General features: G+C 51.1%; 7 protein-coding genes across 7 annotated transcripts; 4 read left to right on the top strand and 3 right to left on the bottom strand.

Annotated features, from left to right (window-relative positions):
* Positions 1-1300: 1300 nt before the first annotated feature.
* Positions 1301-2248, top strand: P174DRAFT_367212 (uncharacterized protein; the record flags this gene model as incomplete). The annotated part of the gene is made up of 2 exons (XM_024822158.1): positions 1301-1327; positions 1511-2248. 2 exons carry the CDS (start codon positions 1301-1303, stop codon positions 2246-2248), a joined length of 765 nt encoding a protein of 254 aa, XP_024683594.1.
* Positions 2249-2285: 37 nt separating this feature from the next.
* On the top strand, positions 2286-3616 carry P174DRAFT_121933 (short-chain dehydrogenase). Its single transcript, XM_024821071.1, has 2 exons — positions 2286-2348; positions 2421-3616. Exon 2 carries the CDS (start codon positions 2522-2524, stop codon positions 3563-3565), a length of 1044 nt encoding a protein of 347 aa, XP_024683593.1. The 5' UTR covers positions 2286-2348; positions 2421-2521; the 3' UTR covers positions 3566-3616.
* P174DRAFT_122050 (uncharacterized protein) lies at positions 3616-4879 on the bottom strand. The gene is made up of 2 exons (XM_024821072.1): positions 4829-4879; positions 3616-4741 (listed from the first exon to the last, which is right to left on the bottom strand). Exon 2 carries the CDS (start codon positions 4678-4680, stop codon positions 3667-3669), a length of 1014 nt encoding a protein of 337 aa, XP_024683592.1. The 5' UTR covers positions 4681-4741; positions 4829-4879; the 3' UTR covers positions 3616-3666.
* Positions 4880-5197: 318 nt separating this feature from the next.
* Positions 5198-6866, bottom strand: P174DRAFT_386113 (uncharacterized protein). Its single transcript, XM_024823289.1, has 4 exons — positions 6243-6866; positions 6014-6177; positions 5680-5966; positions 5198-5622 (listed from the first exon to the last, which is right to left on the bottom strand). The coding sequence occupies exons 1-4, from the start codon at positions 6506-6508 to the stop codon at positions 5446-5448; spliced, it is 894 nt and encodes a 297-aa protein (XP_024683591.1). The 5' UTR covers positions 6509-6866; the 3' UTR covers positions 5198-5445.
* Positions 6867-7015: 149 nt separating this feature from the next.
* On the top strand, positions 7016-8132 carry P174DRAFT_403405 (carbon-nitrogen hydrolase family protein). Its single transcript, XM_024823987.1, has 2 exons — positions 7016-7140; positions 7207-8132. Exons 1-2 carry the CDS (start codon positions 7086-7088, stop codon positions 8028-8030), a joined length of 879 nt encoding a protein of 292 aa, XP_024683590.1. The 5' UTR covers positions 7016-7085; the 3' UTR covers positions 8031-8132.
* A 383-nt stretch (positions 8133-8515) lies between these two features.
* P174DRAFT_439663 (60S ribosomal protein eL31) lies at positions 8516-9418 on the top strand. Its single transcript, XM_024826864.1, has 3 exons — positions 8516-8556; positions 8942-9016; positions 9079-9418. Exons 1-3 carry the CDS (start codon positions 8545-8547, stop codon positions 9280-9282), a joined length of 291 nt encoding a protein of 96 aa, XP_024683589.1. The 5' UTR covers positions 8516-8544; the 3' UTR covers positions 9283-9418.
* A 309-nt stretch (positions 9419-9727) lies between these two features.
* P174DRAFT_418964 (uncharacterized protein) lies at positions 9728-10735 on the bottom strand (the record flags this gene model as incomplete). Its single annotated transcript, XM_024824751.1, has 3 exons — positions 9728-10242; positions 10296-10459; positions 10515-10735. 3 exons carry the CDS (start codon positions 10733-10735, stop codon positions 9728-9730), a joined length of 900 nt encoding a protein of 299 aa, XP_024683588.1.
* Between the last annotated feature and the right edge of the window lie 5669 nt (positions 10736-16404).

Raw genomic sequence — 16404 nt, 5'->3', positions numbered from 1 at the left:
GGATATGCTGTTGCCATGCTTGATCTATAATGGAGGTGCTTAAAGCTCTTTGATTTCTGCCATGGGATGCAAACCTGAGGTTGTGAGCCACGTACTGCTAGAGTGCTCACATACTTCTGACACTGTCAAGCTCTATTACTCCATCCATGGCTATGACAGCATCCTCTAAGGGAAAGTACTCGGATCGGCCTCTTTTGAAGGATGTCCGTCATTGAATCCAGGAGTAATGTTATAATCTGCTCATCTATGAATCCTCCTTTACAATCTAATCAGGGGCAATCGCCGGTGAGTCAGGTGGTCTTTTAACAGTAGCAGCTTTAGTAAAAAAAAATAAACACTCCGAGGGCAACAGACATAGCTGTCATTCTCTCCACAATAAGTTAATCAATATCAAATCTATCTAAATATTTAAAGGGGCTACTGCATAGTGCGTGTTCATTATTCCAAGTGAGTGGTCTTAATCCTTCTATGTGGCGCCCAGAAGCAGCGACAGGGCTCCCTTGATGCAGAAGAAAATCAATACATGGCTGGTTATTTTTAATTCCATGATTGATTATTGATTTTGACCTGGCAATGTGACGTTTGCTTGTTTCTTTTTTTGTCCAGGGCCCATCTGTCTCTTCTTTTTATCTTTTTACAACCTCTTCGTCCCCCTTTCTTCTTCTCTCCTTTTTTGTTTATAGTCTGACTGCGGAAGGTCAGAACAATAATGTCTGTTTCTTTGTCTTGATTCATGGCCCTAACGGTCGGAATATATCCTGACCTCACGTTACCTGTACTTGTACCCTCAATGCCTTCAGACAGTGGCCTGCTTCAATTGACAGGCTTTCTATTATCGCTCCTTTATTTCTAAGGTCTTTCTCAGCGGGACGAGCGTATCTTTTCACCTTCAAAAAGACAAGCTATCATGGATCTCGATCATGACCATCAAATCTGGCAAAGCGGCTGCCATGAACCTCTCCAGCTTCACCCCCACTAAAACAGTCTATCAAATCTCCAACTCTGGACTCTCCTTCTTTTTCATCGACCGCCTTTGATGCCGCAACGCCGAAGCCGGGATATCCGGGAGCATTATCCCTGCACCACTACCGGAGGTTTCTTTCGCAGGATGACGGCTTCATCGCCCTCAATCGCAACGGCGGGAAGACCCTACGGCGCAAAAACGCAGCCTTGGATCTGAACAAAAGCCAAACGAGCTTGACCCCTCCGTTGTGTTCGTTTTCCGTCTCATCTGCGGCGTCGAGCCCGCCTCCGCTGTCGCCATCATATACGCCCAGTCCCGTCTCATACCGAGGTGAGAATGGGCCTGGGCTTGATGAATCACTCCGTACGTGTTAATCGTTGTCATACGATGTGGTGATATGCTAACGGATATAGTTTCCTTTCCATCCAGTTTCTTAGATATCAACACTTCAGAGCAAACGCTCCGTCCGAGTCCCCTGCATAGTCCGCATCAATTGCTGGTGAGTTTGCTGCAAACCACACGGTTACCTGCGCTGATGAGATATAGGAGACTTTCCGAGCTAGGCTCGCCCGGTTCCCAGAGCCAGAGTCACAGGAGCAAACATTCACTCCCAGACATACCAAGGCCCGCTCAGATTCGATGCTGCTGGAACTGCGACGTCCAACCGCCACAGTTGAGCATCAGGGGACTTCGTTTGAAATCCTTAATCCGCATGAATCGTTGAAATTCGCCCGGATAGTCTCATACATCGAAGACGTGGATAATTCGTCCATCACAGACGACCAGCGGGACTCGTTCAACGCAACACGGCCTCAGAGCGAGACCTTGATCTTGGAGCATGACGAAACCATTGAGGCGACCCATGATCACAAGCCGGACCACGACCATTACATCTCCGACGCCGACGAAGAAAGAGCCCACTACGAACTCATCGGCGACATACCGTATCAGCCTATGCCATCCATCTCTGAACGACTAAAGGGAAATGAGACCGATATTCCGCAGTCGCACAAGTGGAGCTCGCCTCCGCAGTCCAGGCCGATGACGGCGCAATCATACGGAAGTGAACTCGGGGAGCCGGGGTACTCGGTTCTAGCGTCCTACGACGGGGCAGGATGGACGAGCACCACGGACGATATAATCGCGATGAAGTATGACGAGATGCAGCGGAGCGAATCGAACAAGAGGTCTTCATCACATCGGAAGAAGCGCGGGAATCGCAATCCGTTTAGAAAGTTACGCAGCTTTGCGCGTTCCCTGCGGAGGGGCCGGCTTTTTCGATGATAAAAGGTTGACAGTGCTGTGTCCGAGACACCGCGGTGTGAGTGGGTTCCTATATGACAGCCTGGAGCTGGTCTCTGTTTCATTGCGATAGATTAGCCTGGTATATACTTTAATCTCTTCATCCTCCGGTGTGGTAAGGTGCGTCGCCATTCTGACGTAGTTAGTTACCAAGCCCTGGGTTGGTTCATCATGAATATCCAACCCATAGACGAAACCCCAGTCATTCACAGTCGACATCCTCAGCTCAAAAGCGAACACTGAACTGACCAAAATATGGAAAACCACCCAACGGCCCTCTCCATCATCGAGTCCGAGAACCTCACCCACGCCCTGCCGGACAAAGTCATCCTAATCACAGGCTGCTCCTCCGGCCTCGGCGCCGCAACCGCCCGCGCCTTCTCCAAAACAAATGCAACCCTCTTCCTCACCGTCCGCGACATCCCCAAAGCCCGACACGTCCTGGCCGACCTCCTCGCCCCTGCGTCTGACTCTGACTCCACCACTGCCTCCGATCAAGACAGCAAACTCTCCTCCTCCCAAGGTGAGATCCGCATCCTCCACATGGACCTCGCCAGCCTCTCCAGCATCCGACACGCAGTGAACCTCTTCCTCTCACAAAGCGACCGACTCAACATCCTAATCAACAACGGCGGCGTAATGGCCACACCAGAAGGCCGCACAGAGGACGGCTTCGAAACACAATTCGGCACAAACCACCTCGGCCATTTCCTGCTCTTCGAGCTCCTAAAACCTATCCTTTTGCGGTCTGCGACACCACAGTTCCACTCGCGGGTGGTAGGCGTGACGTCGTCAGCGCACCGGAAGAGCGGGATCCGGTTTGGGGATTTGCAGTTCGAGAGAGAGAAATATGACGGTGCGCTGGCGTATGCGCAGAGCAAGACGGCGAATATCTATATGATGAATGAGATTGAGAGGCGGTTTGGGGAGCAGGGGCTGCATGGGCTTAGTGTGCATCCGGGGCTGATTTTCACGGGGCTGCAGAAGTTTGTGGATGATGGGGTGATGGACGAGTGGCGGAAGCCTGGGATGAGGCCGTATCTGAAGACAGATGAGCAAGGGGCTGCGACGGTTGTGGTGGCGGCTGTGGGGAGGGAGTGGGAAGGGCAAGGCGGGAAGTATTTGGAGGATTGTAGGGAATCGGGACCGGCGAAGACGGGTTTTCGGACGGTTGATCCTGGGTATGCGATGCATATTTGGGATCAGGAGAGCGCGGAGAGATTGTGGGAGGAGTCTCGACGGTTGGTTGGGTTGCGAGAGGATCAGGACGAGAGTGACGCATACGTGGACGTGAAATGAACAAGTTGATACGCTCTGACGAAGTATATACAGGCCGGGTATCTATCTCAATATGTACAGTAGAAAGAAAAGCCTCTCAACGGGTAGTAGATCCTAGTAGATCAAGTCGACTGCGGTGCCTTTTCAACCACAGAGGCCAAGGCGGCGCTGACCAGACTCTTCCTTCTCAAACCTTGATCGCTTTTCTTGCGGTAATCCCGGCTCGATGACAGGCAATAGTTCTTTTCGATACGGTGAGATGAAGGAACGCCAGCAGTGCTTTTCCGGCGGTCCCGATGCTCAACCCCTGATGTATCAGAAAGTCCGGAAGTGGCGGTTATCGGTCGATAACGGCTCCGGCTGAGCGTGACAGCCCGCCTACGGGGCGACAGCTGCGGGGGTAGTGAGCTTGGATGACAATCGTCCTCGTTGGATGGGTTGAACTCCGATGGCTCCTCTTCAGAAATAAGAGCCCGTCGAATGGCTTCGATGTCTGAAGGATTGCATTGCAGGCGGGAGATATGTTGTCGATGTGCCCGAATGTTCATCGTAGTATCAAGTCCACTGTTCAACAGGCCCTCGAGAGCCCCGCCCTGCGGCGTCAAGTCCAGCGGGGCGGATAGGGCTCCAAGAAATGGAGATTGCTGATGAGGTGACAATGAGGGTGAGAGAGAGGCCATCGACGCCGAGTCACAGTATCCCTCGTCGTCATGGTCCGTGTCGGGAGGCGTCAGGAAGTACCCATGAAATTGCCCAAATACCGACCCCATATCGGACACCGACCGGGGCGTTGACGGCGAGGTGGGTACGTCGTCAACTCTCTCCTCCTGAGACTGGCTCTGGATAGTATGCTCATGGAGCTTCCTTGTCAATGTGCTGATGGAGAGCCTTTTGCCGTCGTAAGCGGAGAACGGCACAGATGTAGGCGGCTGAGGGGAGCGAAAGTGTGATGATCGCGAGTGATGCAAACTCCGAGGAAATTTTTGCGACGACGTCGATCTAGGTGAGGGGCACCGAGAGGACAATGGCGAGATCATAGAACCATCACCATCAATCATGAGTCGATCGTCCCCGTCGAACGCCAGCCGCGGAGGTCTGGTGGACGACGGTGAAGAGAAGGAAAAGTCCTCGAACATGACGCCGTGTTTAACCTTCGAACCGGCTGTAACGAGCGTTGTGTAATGGCCAGTTGGTTTTGTATATGCCTAGATCATCTGATGGTAATGAGTGCTGAGAATCACCAGAATTGAAGTATCAGGCGGCAGCGCGTCTCGGGCAACTTATTATAGAGCCTAGACACTACCCAGATTGGCCACTTCGGACTTCTCCCGTTCCGCTGTGCTGCAGGAAAAAGAAAAACCACGCTAGACAGTAAAAATGAGAAAGAAGAAAAGCAAAAAGAGTGGCACTGGGGCGCTTAAGGCTGTTTAAGGCCTTAAACCCACAGAATGTCCGAACCCTGGGGCAAAATGAACGGAATAGGCGAAGGCCGTGGGGAATCAGTGGGCGGCTGTGACGCTGTCTCACCGGCGGAAGGAGAATTACAGACTGATGGTTGGTGGGCAGAAGAAAGGCACCCTCCGGCTATCCATGGTTCGATAATCAAGGACCAGAAGAAAAGAATAATGGAAGGAGAGACACAGGAGATGATAAGGGAGTCTCGTTTGCCCCTTTTTCTCCATATTTATTTATGAACACTTTGTATCTAAATTGGAATCGACACAGGAAAAGCTAGAGAGTGCTCCGTGCATATGATGCCTCAGGGGCCAGACTCGCTGACTAAGCCGACTTGCTATTCGCCCTCTCCCTTACGTCTCAAGTAACCGTGTTTCGTTGGTATCCTGGAGTCTGTTCGTTTATGGCTTTGACGGAGGATGAACAATGCTACGACACCATCAGATCTACGTGGCGGGGACCATTCCCATATGGACAAGTTGTTTGCCGGCCTCGTGCCGGAGAGAATCGATGCTCAACGGAAGAGCTGTATTGGTCGCCAGGCCTTGCGGAAGAGCAGATCCAAAAAGATCGCCAGCAGTAATGTGAAGAGAGACGCCAGTCGCGTTGGCTGGAAATATGACCTATTATGATGTTAAATCATCTCTCGGCCCGCCGTTGAAAGGGAAGATAATACTTACCGCTTCTTGTTGGAGCACAGGGTTTCCTGCTGCATCCGGCACATACAAACCTACCTTTCCAGTTACTTCATTGCTTCTTCCCCTACGCGCGAACTTGATGATTATGACAATCTTGACATATGGACGGCCCCCCACCATCCATAGTCTCACATCTTCCATAAGTTCCCGGTGTGACTCTGACCATCCCATTTCAATAACGAGTGAAGGTTGATACTCATTGTCTGGCTTCAGGCAATAATCCGGTTCTTTTCTCGAGTTGGCGTAAGGGCCAGCGAAACGTGATTGCACTGTCCAGAGTTAGCAATATCGTATAGGATAGCAGCAGAATGCTCACATGGGCTCATGAGCATTGTCAAATTCCTCAGCTGCCGATCTGTGACGAGATTCTGTTCTCGCCAGTCGGCTTCCACATTTCTCATCCAATTACCGTGACATACATGCAGAAGCGTTGGCATGATCCTAATCCGAACCGTCTGTGTTACGGTGTTGTAGTTTATTCTGAACACAAGATGAGCACAACCAGCAAGGAATATATGTAGATATGATTTGACAATGTAACTTACTTCGCGTTGGACCTTTCAGTGTCTTCGTGGGAGTCTATGGAGTCAACGATCAAGGTACCCCAGTCAGGAGGGACGGAGGAGTATGTGATCTCTGCAGAATGGTTTGTGTTAAGGATTTTTTTGCGGATGTCGCTGAACAACTGTTGTGGTGTGCGAAATTCGGTAGCTGAATGGTGAATAAACTCAGGCCAGACAACTTCCCTCTGCTCTTTTTCGCTTCTAAGCCCGCTGCGTCTTTGCGGCATTTGGGGTGTTGAGTCCCCCATCGTGAGCTAGCCAGACTACAAAAGAGTTGAAATGAAAGTGAAGATGAAGACTGAGATCGAGATCGTGACCAAGATGGAGGATAAGGAGGAGAACGATCAGTAGCTCTTATTTGTCCAAGAACCGAGACGGAAAAAGGTGAAGGTGAGAAAAGGGAGAGGCAGTAAAGAGAGAGGGAGATATGACTTATATTCAGGTAAGGAAAAGTTCTCAAAGTGATGAAGAAGAGTCTGGGAGTAAGGTGAGAGAAAGTTGGATATCTTATATTCACTTTTCTCACTTACGTAGGAAATGCCTGTCTAACCATGGTACCTAGACTGTAGGATGCGGTACTTACAGAAGAAGAACTCAAAGGAAAAGCTAAGATGTTGCCTATTCTACTATCTAGACAGCTGCTGGGCTAAATACAAGAAATAAAGTAAAAGCTCGAAGTTCTGGAAGCCCTCGAAGGCTACGCTGATAACGGACAAAGCAGCGGGATCGGCCGCCACTTCGACCCCATTTATCATGAAGTTCCCCGCATCGGTGCAACTAGTGATAACCTCAACCTGCCAACAATCGTTGCATTATTTGTCAGTCATGGCTGCCCTTTTGAAACAACCTCTTAAGCTAGCCTTAGTGCAGCTGGCTTCAGGTATGCTACGATCCCCCAAGCCTCCATGATCCCTTCAGCCAATACTAACATTCTACTCGGTTATAGGTGCGGACAAAGCCGTGAATCTCTCTCACGCAAGGACCAAGGTCCTTGAGGCTGCAAAAGCAGGCGCGAAGCTCATCGTTCTCCCTGAATGCTTCAACTCGCCGTATGGAACACAATATTTCCCTTCGTATGCCGAGACACTACTCCCGTCGCCTCCCACGAAAGAACAATCCCCCTCATATCATGCTCTGTCGGCCATCGCTGCGGAAGCCCAGGCGTACCTGGTAGGAGGCAGTATACCCGAGCTGGACACTTCGACAAAGAAGTATTACAACACCTCCCTTGTGTTCTCGCCGACAGGTTCTCTCATTGGTACACACCGCAAGACGCACCTATTCGATATTGACATCCCCGGAAAGATTACGTTCAAGGAAAGCGAAGTACTCTCGCCTGGAAACCAGTTGACCCTCGTCGATCTCCCAGAATATGGCAAGATTGGTCTTGCCATTTGCTACGATATCCGTTTCCCGGAGTCGGCAATGATCGCAGCGCGCAAGGGAGCTTTCGCGCTGATTTACCCTGGCGCCTTCAATATGACTACTGGGCCTCTTCACTGGGCCCTCCTTGGTCGCGCCCGCGCGGTTGACAACCAGATCTATGTTGGCTTGTGCAGCCCGGCTCGGGATACGAACGCAACATACCATGCTTGGGGTCACAGTCTGATCGTCAATCCTAATGCGGAGATCCTGGCAGAAGCGGCCGAGACAGAGACGATTATCTACGCAGACCTGGATAACGAGTCTATTCAGAACACTCGGAAGGGCATCCCCGTCTATTCTCAGCGACGTTTTGACCTATACCCTGATGTGAGCGCTGAGAAATGACACGCTTAGAGGATACAATTGTTGTTGCGTTCTGAGAGAAGAAAACAACCCGGGCTAGTGATAGATGAGTTATGACTAATAGACATCAATTCCAACAAATACTGCCTATTCGGAGTACAACAACTAGGTATGAAGAAGCATTAGCGTAGCCTCAACACAGTCTCGATTAGCGGCGGAGAGTGTAGCATCACGTGACAACAACCACCCAATCAGAGTGTTGCCGGACGATAAGCGAGCCACACTGAATTTCGACCACCAAAAAAACGACATCCGAAAATCCCAATTCCTTCGACAGTCGACCACATCGCCAACGACAGCCGACGTTCTGTGTCAGCCCATTCAGTCAGTATCAATTCCGCAATCTTTGTGTCGCGCAGTTTATTTTCCCCAGAACTGAAGATTACTGACATTTTATTTTCGTACTGTTCCAGAAATGTCCAGCACCGTCAAGACCACCGGCAAGAAGACTCGTTCGGCCATCGCCGACGTTGTCACCCGCGAGTACACCATCAACATGCACAAGAGAGTACGTTGAAGACGCTGGACCTTTGCTTTTGATTTCCTTTGCACACAATTCCGTGGTCAATGAATCGACCGACTCTTTGCGACCTTGCGGATCCAAAAACCCTGAGGCATGGACGGAGAACAACGTGTGGGAACATCTCGAAACAACCTTGTGTGTGAGGAGGAATCCGCTGCAGAAGGGCTTGTGCGAGATTTTTTCTCTTGGGGATTGAAATCCGAACCCCAAGGAAAGAGGAGGAACATACACAATACCACGACCACAAAAAAAGAAGAAATAGTTTGATGAAGTCCACCTCTATGGCCGCAAATAGCATCTTCGCAGATTCACTCTACCAGATGGCATTTGGGCGGAAGACTAATTTCTCCTTTTTTTGCTCGATCTATAGATGCACGGTGTTACTTTCAAGAAGCGCGCTCCTCGTGCTATCAAGGAGATCCGCGCCTTCGCTGAGCGGGCTATGGTAAGTTCTTTCTCAGGAAGTGACGAGATGGGATACAGCTAACCAGTCACGTTCGTGATCAGGGCACCAAGGATGTCCGCCTCGACCCCCAGCTGAACAAGAAGGTCTGGGAAGCCGGTGTCAAGGGCGTTCCCTTCCGCCTCCGTGTCCGCATCTCCCGCAAGCGTAACGACGAGGAGGGCGCCAAGGAGAGACTCTACTCCTACGTCCAGGCCGTCAACGTCAAGGACGCCAAGGGTCTGCACACCGCCGTTGTTGACGAATAAATGGATCGCTTCCTGCTCGGGTCTTGTGTTACGGTTGACTTGGAACAATAAAAAAATTTCCATGAAATGAAAATTTCTTTCCTTCCGCTGTAGCTTCGGTCGTCGGTGCTTCTCTTTCAGGCTCGGGAGTACGGAGTGAAATACCATCATGTGGGACCTATTGGGTAGGATTGTATCGATTGATGCGAGACTACAGAGGAACTATAGTCGACGTGACTACCAGGAGATCCTTTAATTCAATTCCTTATACCCTCTTGCTTGAAGAAAAGTATCGTCAGTAGTTCGTTCCTATAAAAATGGTCTTTGTCTGATCGAGTAAGAGGGTGTCGTATCATCAACGGTTTCATATTCGTGAGATAGTGCTAGCGAACATCAAATATCAGTAGAACCCTAATACTCAGCGATAATCTAGTTCTTTCTGAATCCAAACCAGCATATTTCTGCGCTAAGTTGCAGGCACCAAGTCCATGTGCACCATTGCATCACGAGCCTCCTTTCGAAGGATATCGATGCTCAAGGGGGAGAACTGTGTCGGCTTGCAGACCTTCTGGGAGAACTGGGCCGAAGAGATCTCCGGCACTGATCCCAACTGAGCACTCAGACTGAGTCGCAGGAAAGATGGTCTATTATCATGATGAGCCCTGGTCAGCAATAGTAAGGGCAGACAACGCACTGCTTCTTCCTGGAGGACTGGGTCGCCATTTGCGTCTCGAACGTAGAGTTCAGCTCTGCCTTCCACTTGATTGGTGTTGCCTCTGCGAGCATATATGATTATCAGAATGACCTTGATAAATGGACGGGCACCGATAAGCCAGAGTCTCATGTCTTCCAGGAGCCGCTCTTTGGACTCGGTATCTCCGCACTCGATTACGAATGAGGGGTGGTATCGATTGTCTGGACACATACAGAAGGTGGGTGTCTTCCTCGAACCCGAGTACGGGGCCTCGAATCGCCCATGGGCTACCCCGAGTTAGCAACACAGTACACCATACAACCCATAGCTGAAGACTGACTGGCGTTTGCCAATACTGTGAGAAGACGCATGTGACCGTCAATGACAAGATTCTTCCTGCGCCAGTCGCCTTCCTGGATACGCATCCAGTTAAAATGACATGCAAAGAGACGGGTAGATATAACTTTGGCTAGCAAGGTCTCTGTGACAGAGTTGTAGTTCATGCTGAGCCGAGCACGATCAGCAAGGAATATAGAGACGATTGGCATTGTTCACTTACGCGGCGTTCAAGCGTTCGATGTCGCCGTCCTCGTCTAGCGAGTGAACAATCACTGGGCCCCAGTCGGGGGAAACCGAAGTGCAGGCAATTTCCGTTGAGGATTGTGCTTGGAGAACCTCTCTTCGGATGTCTGTGCAAAGCTCTTGCCAAGTTTTGAATCCGCGTGCTGAATGATGAATGAACTTAGTAAAGGGAATGGTATGCTGGGTCAGTTCTTCCATTTTTGGCTTTGCTTCGAAGACCACGTCTTTTGGGATTCTGGAGTGAGTTATTGTTATACTGAGGGCTGTCCAGAGCTCAGAATAGTGATAGGTGTTTGATGACCGGTAAGATCTTTAAAAGAGGGAAGAAGAAGGGTGGAAAAGGGAGAGGAAGTTGAGAAGAGCGACGCATGTATCCAGTGAAAGAAACCAAGGTAAGGCTTCGTTGATCAATCGTTTAGGGATACCGAAGCTATCTACCCAAGGATAAGTAGGTACTGGGTAGATTGACTGATTAAGTCAATCCTTGGGAATGAGATTATTCAACCATGGCTGCCTCTAAAGGGCTTCCCTTATGGTATCCTTGACTCAGAGCAGTAAGAGACAGTTATCCTCGTAGGGTATGTGATATATGCGGTTGGGATGACGGCATGTATACGAGACTCTATCCTTGAGATGACTTCACTGAGATTCAGACTCTCCATAAATTATAAAAGGACTCACACCTCAATGTGCGCCATGCCACAGAAACAACGCCAGGGAATCCGTGGATAAGGATGAAAGATAAGGTATGAATGAAATTTTACATGGAGGATGCATTGCAATGGTTCGAACCCACACGCTATGCTAAGGCGCCTGTCTTGTTCCATAGATAATAACATGATGCTGATGACGCAGTGTAATTGAAATGCGAAATAGTTACACACAAGGCCATGATCTGAATGTGGGAAAATGGGGCGGCAGGAAGGATATGGAATGCAAAAATGGTTCAACAAAATGACGCCAACTTCGAGTGCTCATGGTCCAAAAAGACATGAGGAAGAATGGACAAAATACGGTCCCCAGGTAGAAAAGACAAACTTGACATGACAATCGCAGATACAAAGTAGGTTAGTCCGAATCAAAGAAATCGCATGTCAACTATGATTCCTTGGCGGAAAGAAAAATACAAGCATCGGCTTTCGGGGCCCTTCTGCATAAGCCATGGGAATCACGGTTATGGCCGGACGGAATCGGTGTAAACTGCCGTAAGAAAAAGCCGCGATAGTGTTCGAAATAGACCAAATGTACAACGCCGATTCGTGATATGTAAACACAGCTTGTGCTTACGCCTTGGACTCTTCAATTGCAGAATGCAAACGCTCAGCTTCCTCCTTCCCTTTCACTCTAACAGCCCATTGTTCCAGGGCGCCTTCAGCCTGAGGAACCAGGAACTGCACACTGTTTGCGTTAATGGTGTACTTAATATCCTTCAACAAGGCTGCGTTCAGGACAACCTTGCCACTTGGGTCGGCTCTCAAGATGATGCGAGAGCGAGAAGTGTTGCGATTTTTCAGAACACGAAGATAACCAACACCCTGGCTTTCCCAGCCTGCGCCAGGCTTGATCTTCAATGCACGCGCCCGTGTCTCTATCACAATGTCTTCGTCCTCTTCGCCCGCTCTGCTGCGAGCAAGATCAACCTGGGGTAGAGATTCGGCAGCCTCTCCATCTCCAGACTCCTCCGCGCCAGTATCGGAGGTCATTCCGGGGGTCGACGCGCGACTGCCAGTAGCGGAAGTGACGGTGGAAGGCGCCAGGAAGGAAGAGCTTTGCTGTGACGGACCACCAAAGGAGAACCCTAGGGCCGGCTGTCCACTGCCAGACGCCTTCGCCCCAGCGGCTGGCGCGCCGAAGAGAGTAGAGAATGGCTTTGAGGAGTCGGTTGATTGAGCGGCCGGCCCAGAATCAGGCTTCGACGTGGTCGAAGCTGCCGTAGCAGTCGAGTCGCCGAATTTGATGGGAGAATCTGGCTTCCAGGTCTTGTCACCTGCTGGTTTCGACGAGCTCTGACCGAAGATGGACGGCGTGCTCGTTCCAGTACTTGCCGGTCCGGAAGTAAAAAGACCACCGCTCGTGTTAACTGAAGACTTGAAGATACTAGATGCTGGCTTAGTTTCGGCAGAATCACCTTGGCCGGGTGCAGGGGTACTGGGTGAGTCAAAGGGATTCGGGGTGGACGTCCCAGGAGTCGTCATGGAAGAAGAGAACTTGGACGAAGGGCTAAAGAGGGAAGAGAAGGGATTCTTTGGTTCCTCGTCGGTTTGCGGCTTAGGCTGAACCCGATCAAATAAACTTTTACCACCGCTCGAGGCTTGTTTTGACTTCGTCAGAGCTCTAGAAAAATCGCCGTCGTCACTGCTGTCATTAGCAGAGAACTCGGCTCCGCTGACCGAGACGGCTTTGGAGTCTGCTTCGCTGGTTTCCGCATCCCGACTACCGTCGTGGTCGCTCGCCGGTACCAGAGAGGACTCTTTAGACTCTTCATCAGCATCTTCCCCAGCAGCTGACGCCTCTTCAGTATCGTCAGCATCATTATCCTCTTCTACCTCTGATGGGGTCGCAGAGAGATGACCAAAGATATTGTTCGCTTTGGCCGCAGTGTCTCGCTTTGCTTCAAAGACGGATGAACTGGCAGTCGAAGTAGATGTCTCTGCTGGTTTCTTGGATTCCGTAGTATCGCTGCTCTCATCCTCAAACACGAACCCCTTGCCTGGAACAAACTTGGCGCGCTTTTTAGACTGAGCCTCCAACTCCTCGCGTTTTTTGCGCTGCTGTTCGGCGTCTTTCCGTTCCCATTCAGCTTCGTCTTCTTCCTCGGAGTCGAAATCTTCTGCTTTGCGCTTCTCCTTTTCCTTCTCAGCACTTTTATCGGCAATGGACTTGAACTGAGCGAAAAAGTTCGTCGCAGTGCCGGTACCGAATTTGGGGGCGGCTGGCGCCTCGGTTTTCCCATCACCTGTGGGCTTCGGGGCGAATAGATTCTGGGCAGGCGTGCTGACACTGGTTGTCGACGACGTGAGCCCAGGGGTTGAGGTAGATTGAGAGAACACGGAGCTGGATGTTGCATTTTGGCTGGTAGTGGTGGATGAAGAAAATATGGGCTTCGCCGGAGACGCAGACGGGGTGGTAGAGAACAGTGCAGGCTTATTGGTCTCTGGCGTAGCTGGCCTGGGAGACACTGCACTTGTGGCCTCTGAATCATCAGCTTTCGATTTCGAGAAAGACCGGGCGAATATGCTAGCTGTGGCAGAGTCACTATCGGAACGGTTCTCAGCCTGAGAGACCGAAACACCAGTTTCAGCCTTTTCCTCAGCCATTTTTCCATTGGTAGTTGGTGTGGTCTGGTTTGTATCAAAAAGCTTAGACGGTGTTGTCGTAATGGAGCTTGGTCCGATGTTCATCTTCTGGGAAGGTGACGAGATGTTGGTACTGGGGGTGCCGAAGGGCTTGACTTTCTTCGCTGATTGCATCTCAAGATCAGCACTTTCATCGTCGGCAGCCTTCCGCTTATATGAGCGCGGTGCGGTTGGCGCACCAATCACTTCACGAACGCGCATGTAAAAGAGCAAGGTAGCATCGAAGTCGTCCGTTGAAGGATTCAGTCGAGCGATCTCGCGTTGAAAGCATTCATTCAACATGCGAAGACTATACACAAGATCAAAATCTTTCTTCTGTTGTTCGCTCATTCCAGTAGGCAATTTGCTCGGACGCAAGCTCTCGGCGAATTGGACTGCGGGAGGCTTGGCTGAAGGTGTTGGCTGAGCGGGTGCTGCACCATTGGCTTTGAAAACGCCTTGGGACGCAGGTGTCTGGATTTTACTCTCCGCAGCGGTGGTCGAGAGAGACGAAGGCTGCGGCGCGAAGAGGCTAGGTGACGGTGGAGCTGCAGATGGAACAGCCGGGGTAGACGCGGCCGGTTTCGCTGGCTCTCCCGCTTTCGCTCCTTCATTAGGTGTGCTAGGCTTGGGAGAAAAGAGTGAGCCAAACGGGGCAGCAGCAGGTGAAGGCTTTTGTTCTGGCGTGGGTTGGGTGGTAGTGGACGGTTTAGGAGCGAAAAGGCTGCTGAAAGGATTTGCCTTGGGAGTCTCGGGCTTATCAGTCCCTGCAGAAGCAGGCTTGGGCGCAAACAGGCTGCCCGTGGCCGGTGCCTGAAACAGGCCATCTGATGAAGTCGTTGAAGGCGCAGCAGCAGCGCTTTCGCTCTTGGAGAAGAGATTGCCTCCGGTTGTGGAGGAGAATTGGAAGCCAGTCTTGGGTGGGGCTGCCTCGCCTGTCTTCTCTTCATGTCCTTTCTCTTCTGCAGGCTTTGGCGTAGCTGATGGGGAGGGCGCGCCTGAGAAAAGGTTGGAAGACTGGAAAGGATTCTGGAACGGCGTTGCAGGCTTGGCCGGCGAAGCAGTACCAAACAGCGCCGTGGCTGTCGTTGTCGTGGGCGTAGCAGAGGTCGATGCGGGCGTAGGTGCCGTAGCGCCTGCTGTGGGTTGCTGGGAAGTAGCACCGAAGAGAGGCGTCGAGGTTGGAGTAGCTTGCTCTGTCGCCTTTGTCCCAAAAAGTGGTTTAGACGGAGTTTGTTGAGCCGCCGGTGTAGCACTCCCAAAAACGGAACCTCCCGCTGGGCTGCCGAAGCCTGTGGATGCGCCAAATGCAGGCTGAGAAGCGCTTCCCCCGAAGATGGCTGGCTTCGATACGGCAGCATTGGCCTTTGGGTCAGGAGATGTCTGCATCGAATCGCTACCGAACGCTGTGGATTGGCCAAAGGGAGAAGGCTTGTCTGATGTGGACTGGCCGAACAGACTTGTAGATGGAGCAGGGCTAGTGGCGTTACTCTGGCCGAAAATGCTGCCAGTGGAGGGCGCTGCTCTCACGGGCTGGCTTGAAGGTGCACTGGTGGAAGTGCTTCCAAATATGCCTCCAGGAGCAGTGGTCTGCTGCGAGCCATTTCCAAAGAGACCGCCCGAAGGCAGAGACTGCTGGCCTGGAGCAGAGCTTCCGGCGGGTGGTACGTTGAACATACTGCCTTTGAAGCCCGAAAACCCAGTAGTATCAGACGGTTGGCTGGGCGCAGGAGTGTCCAGAGTCGCAAAGGGATTCCCTGATGACCCTGATCCACCAAAGGATGTAGAGAAACTAAAGGACGATGAACCAGCACCTCCTGAGCCGAAAGCAAACGGTGATCCTCCGTTCTGAATGGGCTGGCTTGGATTTGAACTAGCTCCTGGAAAACTGTGAGACTGAGATTGGCCGAAAGAGAAGCCGTTCGTCGCAGGCTGGGCGCCCGAGACAGTATTGGGATCAATAGAATTGAAAGGGCTAAATGTAGCTCCGGTAGCGCTTGGAGCAGTCGTACTCGGGCGGGCTCGTCTCCGAATATCCTTAATTCTGCCGATCTTGTCAGTTACAATCCAAGTCGAAGAAGACAGACAAGAAGCCGAAAATCCGCTATCGACGATTGCGAATTGGAGAGCTTTTCAGGTGGAAAGTGTTGAGGTAACAGAGGAGAGGAGACAGAAAAATGAAGACAAAGAAAAAAAGAATTTGAGCAACACAATGAACGCAACAATAATATGGGAGGCTGGTATTGATGGGTGGCCCCTCTCCATTCAGTGAATAAAGACGCCGCAAGAGATGACAGGAGATGCGAAAAATTGATCGCAACCACGAGGCTCATCCACTTACTTTCTATGTGCCATCTGCGCAGCAGTCGCCCGCTGAGGCTTTTCTTCTGGTGTGCTCGCCATATTGAATGAAAAGAGATCGGAGTCCTTGTCGCCCTGAGGGCCAACAGCTCCTCTTTTAGACATCTATCGCTTATTGAGTCTCCAAGGTGAGCTCAATCCCCTTCCTGGTTTCCTAGTCGCGAAAGTGAC

This window comes from Aspergillus novofumigatus (assembly GCF_002847465.1).
Source record: "Aspergillus novofumigatus IBT 16806 chromosome Unknown P174scaffold_3, whole genome shotgun sequence".
Classification (NCBI taxonomy): Eukaryota; Fungi; Ascomycota; class Eurotiomycetes; order Eurotiales; family Aspergillaceae; genus Aspergillus; species Aspergillus novofumigatus.
The sequence above is the reverse complement of the archived record's forward strand: the minus strand, read 5'-3'. Positions and strand labels throughout refer to the sequence as shown.